At 55.5% G+C, this 12,793-nt stretch overlaps 1 protein-coding gene across 1 annotated transcript in view; it reads right to left on the minus strand.

Moving 5' to 3' along the window:
* MMP24 (matrix metallopeptidase 24) overlaps positions 1–12,793 on the minus strand; it is a gene marked incomplete at both ends in the record, with an annotated part of 71,673 nt that overhangs the window by 587 nt on the left and 58,293 nt on the right. The window contains 4 exon segments of the mRNA XM_080716523.1: positions 2,797–3,063; positions 4,339–4,477; positions 5,503–5,717; positions 7,433–7,594. Coding sequence (XP_080572649.1) covers positions 2,797–3,063; positions 4,339–4,477; positions 5,503–5,717; positions 7,433–7,594 — 783 coding nt within the window.

Raw genomic sequence — 12,793 nt, forward strand, 5'->3', positions numbered from 1 at the left:
AGTAGAACCGGGACATGATTCAATAACCCAGAGAGGCCCACTCTCAGCCTGGGACATGGCCCTGCACGCTGTGCGCATAGGTCCCCACAAGGGTCAGACCACGCCCCCAGCTTAAGGCGTGGGCAGCTGTTTCCATGGCTCCAGGGCCTCAGTCCAGCCCCTGCCTGAGCCAAGGGAGGGAGAGAGCAAGATTTCCCCTGCTGACAGCAGACAGCACCTCCCCGTGATTATGGATTTTGTTTGGTTTTGTGTTTTGGTTTGGCGTATCACTCTGCGACACAAAAGCAGTCTTTGGAACCCTTCAAGGGGGGAGGCTGGAAGGAAAGGAGGAAGGCGAGCTGGGCAGCTCTGCTGGTCACCTAGGCAGCCACCTTGAGGCTCCCAGCAACAGCCCTGGCTGCCCAGCCGGCCTGCGACTCAAAGCAACGGCTCAGACTGTCCTCATTGGCCACTCTGCACCCTGGCTGGGACTTTCATTGGTCAAATCCATGACGTCACCGGTCTCTGAGCCCCTCCCCACCCTCTAAGGATATCTGGTGTGGAGCATCACACACAGGCGGCTCTGCGCTGCAGGCGAAGCAGTGCCTCCTGGGAGAGCCCTTCCTGATGGTCTTAATGGGCTTCTCCTGGTTGCTCACTCACCGCATTTCTTCCCCTTCCAGCTTAGTTGCCACTGCTTTTGTTGTCTGCCACTAGACTGGGCTGCGCAAGCCCAGTGCCCTGCTGTGTCCCAGCCTCTCCCACGCAAGCTGGGTCTCAGTAAAGATCATGGATGAATGGGTGAATCCTGTCATTGTCCATAAACTGAAACACACCAAGATGAGGAGGGGCGAGGATGACGGCAGCTAAAAGTTATATAGCATCAGCCATGTGATAGGCATGATGTTAATTCCATATGTAATTCATCTCATTTAACCCTTATGAAGCCATTGTTTAAAAATGACTGCCAGGCCGGGCGTGGTGGCTCACGCTTGTAATCCCAGCATTTGGGAGGCTGAGACAGGAGGATCGTGATTTGCAGACAGCCTCAGCTACTTAGTGAGGCTCTTTGCAACTCAGTGAGACCCTGTTTCAAAAATAGAGAATAAACAATAGGGCTGTGGGTGTAGCTCGGAGGTAGAATGCTCCTGGGTTCCATACCTAGTACCGTAAAAAAAAAAAAAAGTGCCAGCCCAGTGTGGTGGTGCACTCCTATAACCACAGTACTGGGAGGCTGAGATAGGAGAATCACATTTTTGAGGACAGCCTTGGGAAGTAATGAGACTCTTATCAACTTAGCAAGACCCTGTTTAAAAATAAAAATAAGCTGGGCGTGGTGGCACATGGCTGTAATCCTAGTGCTTGGGAGACTAATACAAAATAAAGAATGACAAATAGGGCTGGGGCCGCAGCTCAGACGTAGAATGCCCCTGGGTTCAATCCTTCCCCTCTCTCTCTCTCTCTCTCTCCTTCTTTCTTTCTCTCTCTCTCTCTCTCTCTCTCTCTCTCTCTCTCTCTCTCTCTCTCTCTCACACACACACACACACACACACACACACACACACACACACTACCATTACTGTCTTCATTTTATAGACGAGGAGACTGAGAAAATGTAAATGATTTGTCCAAATTCATAGATGGCGGCAGGGGTGGAATGTGAATCCAGCCGGCCTGGCTCCAGAGTCTGCTTTGACCAGATCAGCAGACAATCATGGATATCTGTTCTGTATCTGGCAAGACCTGGCCCCTCTGTGTGTGGGGCGGCTGGGGATTGAGCCAAGGGCATCCTGCCTCTGAATTCCCAGTGTTACTGGGAATTGAACCCCACCTATTCCTGTTTTATTTTTATTTGGAAATGGGGTCTCACTAAGCTGCAGAGGGTCTCACTAAGTTGCTGAGACTGGCCATGACCCTGCAATTCTCTGTCTCAGCTTCCAAAACTGGGATTACAGGCATGCACCACCCTGCCCGGCTGACCCCTCCTCTTGAGAAGCTTCTAGACTGGTGGGGAGACAGGCTGTGAGCGCCCGATGGCTGTCATGATGGCTGGCTGCCAGTCTGACCTCCAGGAAGAGCTTAGGAATAGCTCATAAATTAAAAAAGAGCTGCTTCTTCCTGCTTCCTGCCCTAGGCCCTGTGGAAAATTTACCTTTTCTCCCTTTTTTCTAGTACTGGGGTTTGAAACCAGGGGCACTCGACCACTGAGATACATTCTTAGCCCTTTTTATTTTATTTTAAGGCAGGGTCTCTCTAAATTTCCCAGGCTGGCTTCCAACTACCTACCTAGCTGGAACAATATATTTGAAACATCTCTACCCATCATTGTGTGTGTGTGTGTGTGTGTGTGTGTGTGTATGTGTCTGTGTGTCTGTGTGTGTGTGTGTTACTGGGAATTGAACCCAGGGGCATTCTACCTTTGAGCTACACCCCTATTTTATTTTTTATTCTAAACGGGGTCTCACCAAGTGGCAGAGTACCTTGTTAATTTGCAGAGGCTGGTTTTGAACCTGTGATCCTCCTGTCTCAGCCTCCCATGTACTGGGATTACAAGTGTGCACCACCATGCCTGGCACATCATTGCTTTTCAGATCTGACCACCCAAGGAGCCTCTAGAGAGGCCTGAGAAATGCGGACTGGAGGGATAAAGTCGGTCTGAGAACACGTCTGAGTTATGATTCATACCTTGTCATCTGGGAGCTGATAAGCTAGCCAGTCTACTGCGTGGACACCAGTCACAGGGGGCAGTTGTCTGTAGCGGGTGACATCTCTCAGATCAGCCTCCCCCCGCCCCGCCTGGGCCTGGCCCTTACTTACATCCTTCCTTGCTGATGAAGGCCCCCTGTGGAGCCTGCGGGATGCCTTTCCACACAGTGATGGGCTTGGGGTAGCCGGGGTCTGTGGCTCGCCGCTCCTCGCTGTAGCGCCAGTACCGCTCGCCTTTGAAAAAGTAGGTCTTGCCCACAGGTTCCCACCGCAGAGCCGTGTCGATGCCCTCCCGGGGCAGGCAGCTGCCCAGCTCCCCCAGGCTGTGGGGGTACCCAGGTTCCACTGTCACCTCCTTAAACACCCAATACTTGTCACCTGTAGGAAAGAAGAGCCCAGATCAGTCTCCCTGGCCCCCCAGTGCCAGAGGTTGCGGTTAGGGTCACTTGCCTGTCTTCTGCCCAGAGAGCCAGAGTGGCTGGGCACTTTTGCCCAGAGATCCCTCTGGTTCTTGGTCCAGTCAGCGCAGGGGCAAAAAGCCAGAAGGCAGTCAGAGATTCCGGGCTCTGTGTCCTGTGCTGCCAGGCTTCGCGCCCACCCTCGGCCCTCGCTGGTGATCTCAGCCACTCCTGTGACTCCACCCGCAGCACTGACTCCTAACTCTGAGGCTCACACCACACTGAGCCTGGCACCACCTGGTACCCTGCTCTCCAAGTCAGCTTCCCAGAGCCCCTCATATGCACCAAAGAGGGGCCCCCTCCGGCCTCCTTCAGCCTCCCAGAGTTCGCAGGGAGCCTGGCATGGTCTTTGCCTCTGCCTTGCCTTCCCCTCTCAGGATTCTCCGCCACTTGTGAGGCCTCCCTAGTTTTCTCACAGCAGGCCGCTGCCCTCGGGCCACACTGCTCCTTCTGTTCTGGGCCTCGTGCACAGCCAGCCACTGCTACCAACACGGCCTCCCCCTCCCTCCCTGCCCCATGGCCCTGTCCTGCTCAGAAGCAGGCAGTGAATTTTCAGTGTTGGCCTGAAGATCCAGATCACACTGTGGCCTGGCACGCCAGGCTCTTAGGATTTGCCCCCACATGACCTCTCCAGGCCACTCTTCACAGCTCCCCAGGTGGGGCTTCCATGGCTGCCCACGCACACCCTGCCACCCACCCATGCTCCGCCGCCCCCGGGGCCCTCGCTTCCGCCCTCTGTATCTTCCGCATCTCGGGCCTGGCCACGCAGAGGTAATCAAAGTAAAGCAACCCAACACCGACTGCTGAGGGTGGGCGCGTCAGCTCCCTTGTCTCCTCGCTGACCTCTCCAGCCCATGTGACCTCCTCCCTCTGGCTCTTGCAGACGGAGAATGGCCTTCCACAGAATATGGGGTGGGTGGTCTTCAACTGCCTGTTCTGCTCTCTATAAGGCTGAAGCTGGTTGCCCCACCAACCATGGCACGTACAGACCCTTAAGAGTCACTTCTGGGCTTGATTTCCCCAGATGGTGTACTGCCTGCCTGCAGGAATCTATCCTATTAAAGGTCAGCGTCTCTGCTGAGCATAGAAAGGCCCTGGCAGGGCAACTGCCTCCCACTGCATCTCTTCCAGCTTAGATGGGAAAAAAGAGGTCCCAAGAAGAGCTGTTCCAGGCCCACAGCCCAGGCTTTGTTACCTTTGAAGAAGACAAATCTTCCATCCGCCCTCTCGTAGGCTGCGTCTATTCGAGCAGGCAGACCCTTCCAGAACTGCTCAATCTGCATGGGGTAGCCCTCCTGCACTCGGTTATTGCGCAGGCGCCAGAACCAGCGGTCCTGGGAGAAGAAGCGAGAAAGGGACATGGCAGGTCCTGCTTCTGAACCCAGTGATCTCAGCCCCTAGGCTCCAGCCCAACAACCCAACACCTGTCCTCTGGGTCAGCCTCACAACCCTCCATGAAGCCTGTCCATCTGCTGCTCCCAACTCTCAGAGGAAGACAGGATGCTCCTGTAACTCTTCATTTAAACTTCCTGATGGCTCTTGCTGCCACAGAGACCAGGAGACAGACAGCAGACAGGCCTGGTGCCCGTCAGGTGTGGAGAAGCTGGGAGGGAGGATGCTGAGGCCTGTACTGGCCACAGGAGGGCACTAGAGAGTCACTGACATCAGCCAGGCGCAGCCTCAGGCTGGTGGGAAGCCCAGCACATGGCAAAGGGGATGTTAAAACTCAGCACCCAAGCCGGGCTTGGGGGTGCACACTTGTCATCCCAGCATTCAGGAGGCTGAGACCTGAGGATCGCAGTTCGCGGACACCCTCAGCTACTTAGACACTCCTCAACTTAGTGAAACCCTGTTTCAAAATAAAGAATAAAAAATAGGGCTGGGGGTGTAGCTCGGAGGTCAAATGCCTCGGGGTTCCATCCCCAGACCCACAGAAAAAAAACAAAAATCAAAAACAAACTCAGCACCCATGCCAGGCCTGCCTTCTCCATAGCCAGCCACTCAGTGGATCTTCACACACCCTTTATTAGAGAATGACACTCCTCCTCCCCCAGGTTTCAGACAAACAGCTGAGGTCCAAAAACTGAGGTCCAGAGAAGGGGTGACAGACCAGAAATGATTGCTAGCACTTCCCGAGCCTTAACCGCTGGGAAGGTACAAGATCACCAGTCTTTCCCCTCCTGCCTTGGGACAAGTGAATTCACCCAGAAGCACCAGAAAGAGATGCTGGGTCCTGGTGACTGGGCCACTCTTGCCCAGGCCCCAAAGCAGCTAATTCCAGAGCAGGTGTCTCCCTGGCTCAGCGTTGGGAAAGTGAACGGGAGGGGACACCCAGGTGGCGCTGGTCCGCTGGGCCTACCTTGAACACAAACATCTCGCCCCGGAAGAGGGCCACCGTGTTGAAGTTGCCGTCGCAGATGTTGGGCTTGCTGCCTGGCGTGGATGGCCGGTCCCCGAGAGGCGGCCGAGGGGGCCTGGGCTGGCGCTCGTGCTTGCGCTCTGACGGCGAGTGGATCCTGCGGACCGGGAGCGTGGGCAGCGGCCTTGTGGGCTCCAGGGGCTCGGCTGGGGGGCCTGGAGAGAGGCCTGCATCTTAGGGCTGTAGCTGCCTGCCTCCCTCTGCCGCTGCCTCAATGTCACCCAGGCAGCCGGGAGACAATTATCACCGCTAGGCCTCTCGTCTCCTTCCCCTGACTTAATTCTGACATTTAATTCAGCTATTAGGGGAAGACACTGGTCTTTCCACCCCCAAATCTGGCGTCTTCTCTTTTTTCTCTCCTTTTAAAAGAGTGAGCCTGTCCCTAGGGTGAGCGTCTCCGGCCCTTTCCCCTTTACGCACGCTGGCCCCACTTTCTCACCCCAAGGACTCTTCACTCCGAGGTAGCTTCTGCCTACTCCCCAAACCACTGGCCAACAGCACCAGTGACCTCCATGTTGCTGAATCCAGCAGTTAAGGACTCAAACTCTGTTGAACATATGAATCATGTAGGGATCTTAAGAAAATGCAGATTATGACTCGGAGGGCCTCAGGCGGGGCCCGAGGTCCTGGGCGCCGCTGAGGTCTGAGGTCTCCAGTAACGCCGATGCATCTAACCCAAAGCCCGTTCACTGAGTAGCGAGATCCTGGACACACTGGTCTTGAAACACTTTCCTTCTTTCCCAGGGCCCTGCACTCTTGGGTTTCCATGGCCTCTCACGGGCTGTTCCCTCTCCGCCTCTGATGGGCTGTCCAGTGCCCTGGGCTTCTCTCTTCTCCGCGTTTTGTTCACCCTTCGGTAGTGCTTCTCAACTTGGGCTGTGTATTGGGCTCACCTGGGGAGCTTTAAAACCTCAGATGCGCAGAAGCACCTGACCGAGCGAGGGCTGAGCGCCGTGATTCTGCAGGCAGCCAAGTTGAGGATCTCAACTCCGGCGGCTGGTCCAGGTTCGTGGCTTTAAAGACCCGGGTCAGAACATTTTTGAGATGGAAGTGTTCTGCCTGCGCTGGCCAAGGCCGCAGCCTCTAGCCACATGCTCAGGTGGCTACAGAGCACTCGAAGCCAGTGACTAGTTCTTAGTGTGACTGAGGAATGAAACTTTAGTGTCATTTATTTTTAATTAATACACATTTCAATTTGAATAGCCATTTTGTGGCTAGTGGCTATTATACAGGACACTACAGATCCCGAGTCAATATTGCAGCCTGTTGTCTTTAGCTGTAGACTGGTGGGTCCCAAGGCGCCACAGCCACAACGCCAGAGCCCGGGCGCCATCCCGTCGCTCTCCCGCCCGCTCCTCACCCCACTCTGCCGTCAGCAGATCCTGTCCGTCCTACACTGACCAGCACTCGCTGCCCCGCAGGCCCTCTGCTGCCTCACCCAGACTACTGCGCAACTCCTCCAGGGCGCTCCTGAGCACCACTGCCTGGGGGCTGTGCTGTGCTGACCATCATCTGCTCAAGTAAACGGCTCTTCCATCCCCATTAACTTGACCAGAGGAGAACTTCACCTGCCATGGCCTGTGCCGAGGCAGGGCAAAGGCTTGTACAGTCAGAGCTCTGGCTACGCTACGCATCACAGGGTCTCACCATTGCTCAAGCTCGAGGGGGACCCAGGACAGGGCCCACACCGTCTGGGGTGGGGATGGAGTGTAAGAGGGGAGAGGGGAGGAAGGGGTGGGTCCAGCCCGGTGCTCAGTAAGAGACACAGCCGCCATGCTGACCTGGCAGGGCCCCCCTCCCCATGCCTCCAGCAGGCAGGTAGCCACAGCCTGGCCCCCGGGGGGCAGCGGGCCCTTTCCCCACCACACACCGTAGATCTTCTGGATGCCCTGGAGATCATCCTGGGGCAGCTTGAAGTTGTGCGTCTCCATGTACTGGTAGAAGGGCGCCATGATTGCGCTGGGGTCGTTGGAGTGCTCCAGCCCTAGCGCGTGGCCCAGCTCGTGCACGGCCACCAGGAAGAGGTCGTTCCCTGCGGAGAGAGGCGTGCAAAGTGTTCAGGACATCCACCTGGGAATCAGTCAGTCAGTCTGTTACTTAAGCAGACACTGATCGTATGACTGCACCTCTGCTGGACACTGGGGACAGAAGAGAAATCAGACACAGTCTTTGCCTTCCGCACCTCTTGATAGAGCCGGGGACACAGAAAGAGAAATGCCCCAAGTGACCCATGTTCCAAGTCTTTCATAGATGTCTAGAAGAGCTGTGGGGGACTCTGAGGGAGGAAGGGTCGCTGACACTTGGAGGAGCTGGGCGCAGCGGCACGTGACTATAGCCTAATGTTCAGGAGGCTGAGGCAGGATTGCAGGTTTGAGGCCAGCCCCAGCAGCTTAGTGAGACTATTTCAAAGTAAAAGATACAAAAGGCTAGGGTTGTATCACAGAGGTAGAGTGCCCCTGAGTTTGGTTCACAGTATCAAAAAAGGAAGGAAGAAAGAAAGAGAGGGAGGGAGGGAAGGAGAGAGAGAAGGAAGGAAGGAAGGAAGGAGAAAAGAAACTTGGAGGAAGATGCTCAGGGAAGGTTTCATAAAGACGGAGCTTTCGCTGAGTCTTGAAAGGTGGGAGTTCAGGGAGCGGAACAGGGAGGAACGTGGGCATTCCTGGCCCGGGGGTGGGGGGGTGCCATAAGCCAGGTCCAGGGAGAGTCAGTTTCATTCTACTTGGCTCTGGAACAAAGCCTGAGGGAGGCGGGGAGCAGGGAGGTTGGCCAGGCTGGCAGGCAGGGCTCTGTGGTTCCTACAAAGGAATCCAGCCTGGCCTCTGGGCCGCGGGGCTGCACGAGGCCTCGGGGAGGGCAATGCAGTCGTCCTGGTTGCCCTTGGAGCAGGATGAACAGCGAAGGCCACCCGAGGCAAGGGCCCCGGTGGGGTCAGCTCTCAAGCCAGTGCCAGGGCCCAGGGAGGTGAGAAGGGCCTGAGACCCGGTGGCAGCCACAGGGACAAGGAGGTCCTGGGTGCCAGCTGGTGTCCACTGCTGGAGAGCCAGGGTGAGCAGGGCCTGGTGTGGGCAGCTCTCAGATGGCAAGACCCCAGCCCGGAAGGACTGACCTGGCCACAATCAAGGAGCAGACTTGAGACAGATGGAGACATGACCAGGCGCTGAAGGAGGGACACCACCATGTGTGAAGCTGAGGCGGCAGCATGGCGTGGGGTTCCCAGCGCCCTGGGGTGGAACAGGTCAGCTGTATTTCCAGCTCCATCCCTACCAGCGTCCTGCTCTCAGCCCCCACCCCAAGCCCTGCCTTGGGGATAGACAGCGCCTGCGCAGTGCGCGGTTCACCCCAGTGGTCACGGCTGCTGCTATTGTACAGGGGACAGACTTGGTTCCTAGAATGAGCCCAGCGACCAGAAAGGAAGCCAGTAGGGTGCTACAACCAGGTCCTCTTACAGCCAATGTCCCTGAGCTTCTGCATCAGGCCTCAGTTAGGGGGATTAAGTAGCCCCAGCTTTGAAGAAGAAATGCTAGGAGCTGGGCAGGCTGCTGCACAGACAGTCTTGGCTCTGCCTGCCCAGTTTCAGGCCCCTGCTTGCCTTGACCTCTGATTTGTGTCCCTTGAGCCTCTTGCCTCCCAGCCCCAGGCAGGTCTCAGCCCATTTCTGCCTTCTCTAACCCAGAGAGGATACCGGGGTCTGGGAGGTGGTCAGGAACCGCGCTGTCCACTCTGGCCCCGCATCCCTGGCAAAGTTGCTTCTACCCCAGCCCAGCTGGTTCCCGAGGGTCAGCTGGGGATGGGGCTTGCTCAGGCTTCCTGGCTGAGATCTTGGGAAAGGAGGAAGGAGGGACAGCCCGTGGGGAGTGCGAGCCGCCACTCCCTGGCACCACCAGTGTCCCCAGCAAAGCTGCCTCTGAGCACAGAGAGGAAGGGGGTGGGCAAGATCAGGGCAAGGTTGGCCAAAAGCCTGGGGCCGACCTTCTGCCAGGAAGGGCAGGCTGCAGGAGGGGGCCGCCCCCAGCTCCTGGCTCATCCCGCACCCTCTGGCAGCAGCGGGAAGGCATGAGCTCATCGCCGAGCTCCATCCCAACCCAGCGGAAGGCAGCTCCACCTCCCAGGGTCCAGCGTGGAGCCTGTCTGGGGCCTGGGACAAGCTGTTGAGGGTTCTGTCTCCTGACCAGGCACCTGCCCGGGGCCATCTGCGGGGTCGCAGCTGGGAGCAGGGCTCTGAGCACCTGGGCACTCTCTGCCTCTGTCCCTGGCCTGGGGCTGGGTGCACAGAACAGTAGTGACCCTCAAGGGAGAGTGCCCTGGGGTTTGTTCCAAAAGGAAGAGAAGAGCTAGGGGGCCGGCACCCCGGCACGAAAGCCTGAGAGCTCTGGGGAGGAGCGGGAAGGGGGACAGGAGGACTCCTGGACTCCACGAGGGGAAGCAGAGGTGTGAGGAGGAGGTCTGCTGTGGAGAAGACCCCCCCCCCCCGTCTCCGGGGAAGAAGATGTCTAGGTCTCCACTCCCCCAGAGGGTGGGAGGCGAGAAGCAGAGTGGGCAGGAGTGTCTGCTGTCACAGCCGGACAGCCTGTGAATCCCAGCTCTGCCATGTATGAGCAGCGGAAGTTTAAGTCTCGTCTTCTGTAAAATGAAGGGAATAACGGTACCCGCCTCCTAAGAATGGGGGCACGAATGAGAGAAGGTACGTAAAGCATTCATTCCAGCTCCTGGCACACAATCACTGTTAACTAGCAGGGTCGTGCTGAGCTGTGTGTGAGGACCACACAGCCAGCGTTCCTGAAGTCAAGGGCCGCCTGTAGGTGCCTGACAGTCTGCCGGACTACTCCAGAACACCTGCCTCCACCTCTTCCCTCTCTGAGGACCTCCCTACTTGGTGACTCTCTTCACTTTGACTCCCCTAACTCCCAAAAGGAGTCCCCTTCAGCTTCATCCCCTTAAGTGCTCCCCTCCACCTGGGATGTACTCCTTCACTGTTCAGCTCAATGTCTGTCTGTCTGTCTGTCTGTCTGTCTCTCTCTCTCTCCATATATATATATATTTTTGCTTGTTTGTTTTATTTGGGCATTAGGGGTTGAACCCGGGGACATTCTACCTCTGAGCTATACCCAGTCTTATTTTATTTTGAAACAGGGTCTTGCTAGGTTGCTGGAGTTTTTGCTAGTAGCTGAGGCTGGCCTTGAACCTTCGATCCTCCTGTCTCAGCCTCCCAAGTACTGGGATTACAGGTGTGCCCCCTCCATGCCTATCTTCCAGGAAGCCTGCCAGGAGTCCCCAGCTGGCTGTGAGTGAGCGCTTCCTCTGAGGCATCTTCAGGCCCTGGCTCCTCTCCAGCCTGCATTCATTACACCACTAGCGCTCATGCTCACTGCTCGGGACCATGGGCTCCTTGGGGGCAAGCTCTGAGCTCTACAGGACACGGACAGCACCCAGGAAGGGTCAGTGCCAAGAGTAAGTGTAGTCCCTGAGCCACCCGCTGCAGAGCTCTGTGAGGGGGTGCTAAAGATGCAGCGCCCAGGCTCACGCGTGCTCTGCCACTTACAACTCAGTTTCTGAGCCCTCAGAGAATTTCCTTTCTTTCTTTCTTTCTTTCTTCCTTTCTTCCTTTCTTTCTTTCTTTCTTTTCTTTCTTTCTTCCTTTCTTCCTTTCTTCCTTTCTTTCTTTCGCCTGCCTTCCTTTCTTTTTTCTTTTTTGCAGTACTGGGGATGGAACCCAGGGGCATTGTACCTCCGAGCCACACCCCCAGCCCTATTACTTTAGTGTTTTTACTTTTTGAAACAGGGTCTCACTGAGTTGCAAAGGGCCTCACTAAGTAGCTGAAGCTGTCCACAAACCGCAATCCTCCAGTTTCCATCTCCCGAATGCTGGGATTACAAACAAGCGTGTGCCACCGCGCCTGGCCTCCTTCAAGGGAATTTCATTTTCTTCCTCTGTAGAATAGAGATTATACTCCTTGTCATCCCGGGGGAAGAGCTAGTGACGCAGAGGGGAGCGCCCGCTCTTCCTGCCTTGCCAAGTCCCCAGGGCAGGGGCAGCGCAGGCCAGGGCAGGGCGGGCTCCCTCCCACAGGCCTAGTAAGCGCTTGCTGAGGTGAAAGGAAGGTGGTGGCCCCTTCACGGACTCCAGTGAGGTGGGCTCAGCCACTGTCACAACACAGCAGGCCTCCAGGGACCCTTTTGTTTTTTGTGTGTGGTCCTGGGGGTTGAACCTAGGAGCATTCCACCTAGAGCTACACCCCCAGCCCTATTTTACTTTATTATTATTTTTAAATTAGGAAACAGAATCTCACCAAGTTGCTGAGGCTGGCTACCAATCTTCATTCCTCCCGTCTCAGCCTCTCAAGGACTGGGATTACAGGTGTGGATCGCCACGTGCTAGGTGGAGGATTCTGATTCAGGAGGTCTGGGTTGGGGTGTAGACTACAATTTTTTACATCCTAAGCCCTTTTTTATTTTTAATTTTAAAACAGGATCTCACATCCAGGCATGGTGGCGAACGCTTGTAATCCCAGCGTTTGGGAGGCTGAGACAGGAGGATTGCACAGGTTCAAAGCCAGCCTCAGCTACTCAATGAGGGTCTCAGCAATTTAGTGAGACCTTATTTCCAGATAAAATAAATAAAACTAGGTCTGGGAGTATAGCCCAGAGGTAGAAAACCCCGTGGGTTCCTCCCCCAGTACCACAAAATAATTAAAATAAAACAGGATCTCAGGCTGGGCGTGGTGGTGCACGCTTGTAATCCCAGCATTTGGGAAGCTGAGACAGGAGGATCCTGGTTCGTGGACAGCCTCAGCTACTTGGGCCCTCTGCAACTTAGTGAGACCCTGTTTCAAAATAAAGAATAAAAAATAGGGCAGGGGGTAAATAGGGCAGGGGGTGTAGCTCGGAGGTCAAATGCCCCTGGGTTCTATCCCCAAACCCTCAAAAACAACAAAAACAAAACAAAACCAATAAAACAGGATCTCACTAAGTTGCTGCTCAGCCTTCCAAGTACTGGAATTATAGGCACGTGCTACCATACGCCTGTAAAAAAGTCAGCAAAATATAAGAGTGGGAGGGGGTAGGTGAAATGGAATGATACCATGTTAATCGCTGAAGCAGGTGATGGGTCCCTGGAGAATTATAATCATTCCTCCTTTGGTGAGCTTGAAAATTTCCATAATGAAAGTTAAGAAAAGAGAAGAAAGCCAATAATCAAAAAGTTCCCAGGAGCCAGGCGTGGTGGCGCACGCTT

Source organism: Muscardinus avellanarius (genome assembly GCF_963383645.1).
Source record: "Muscardinus avellanarius genome assembly, chromosome: 19".
Lineage (NCBI taxonomy): Eukaryota > Metazoa > Chordata > Mammalia > Rodentia > Gliridae > Muscardinus > Muscardinus avellanarius.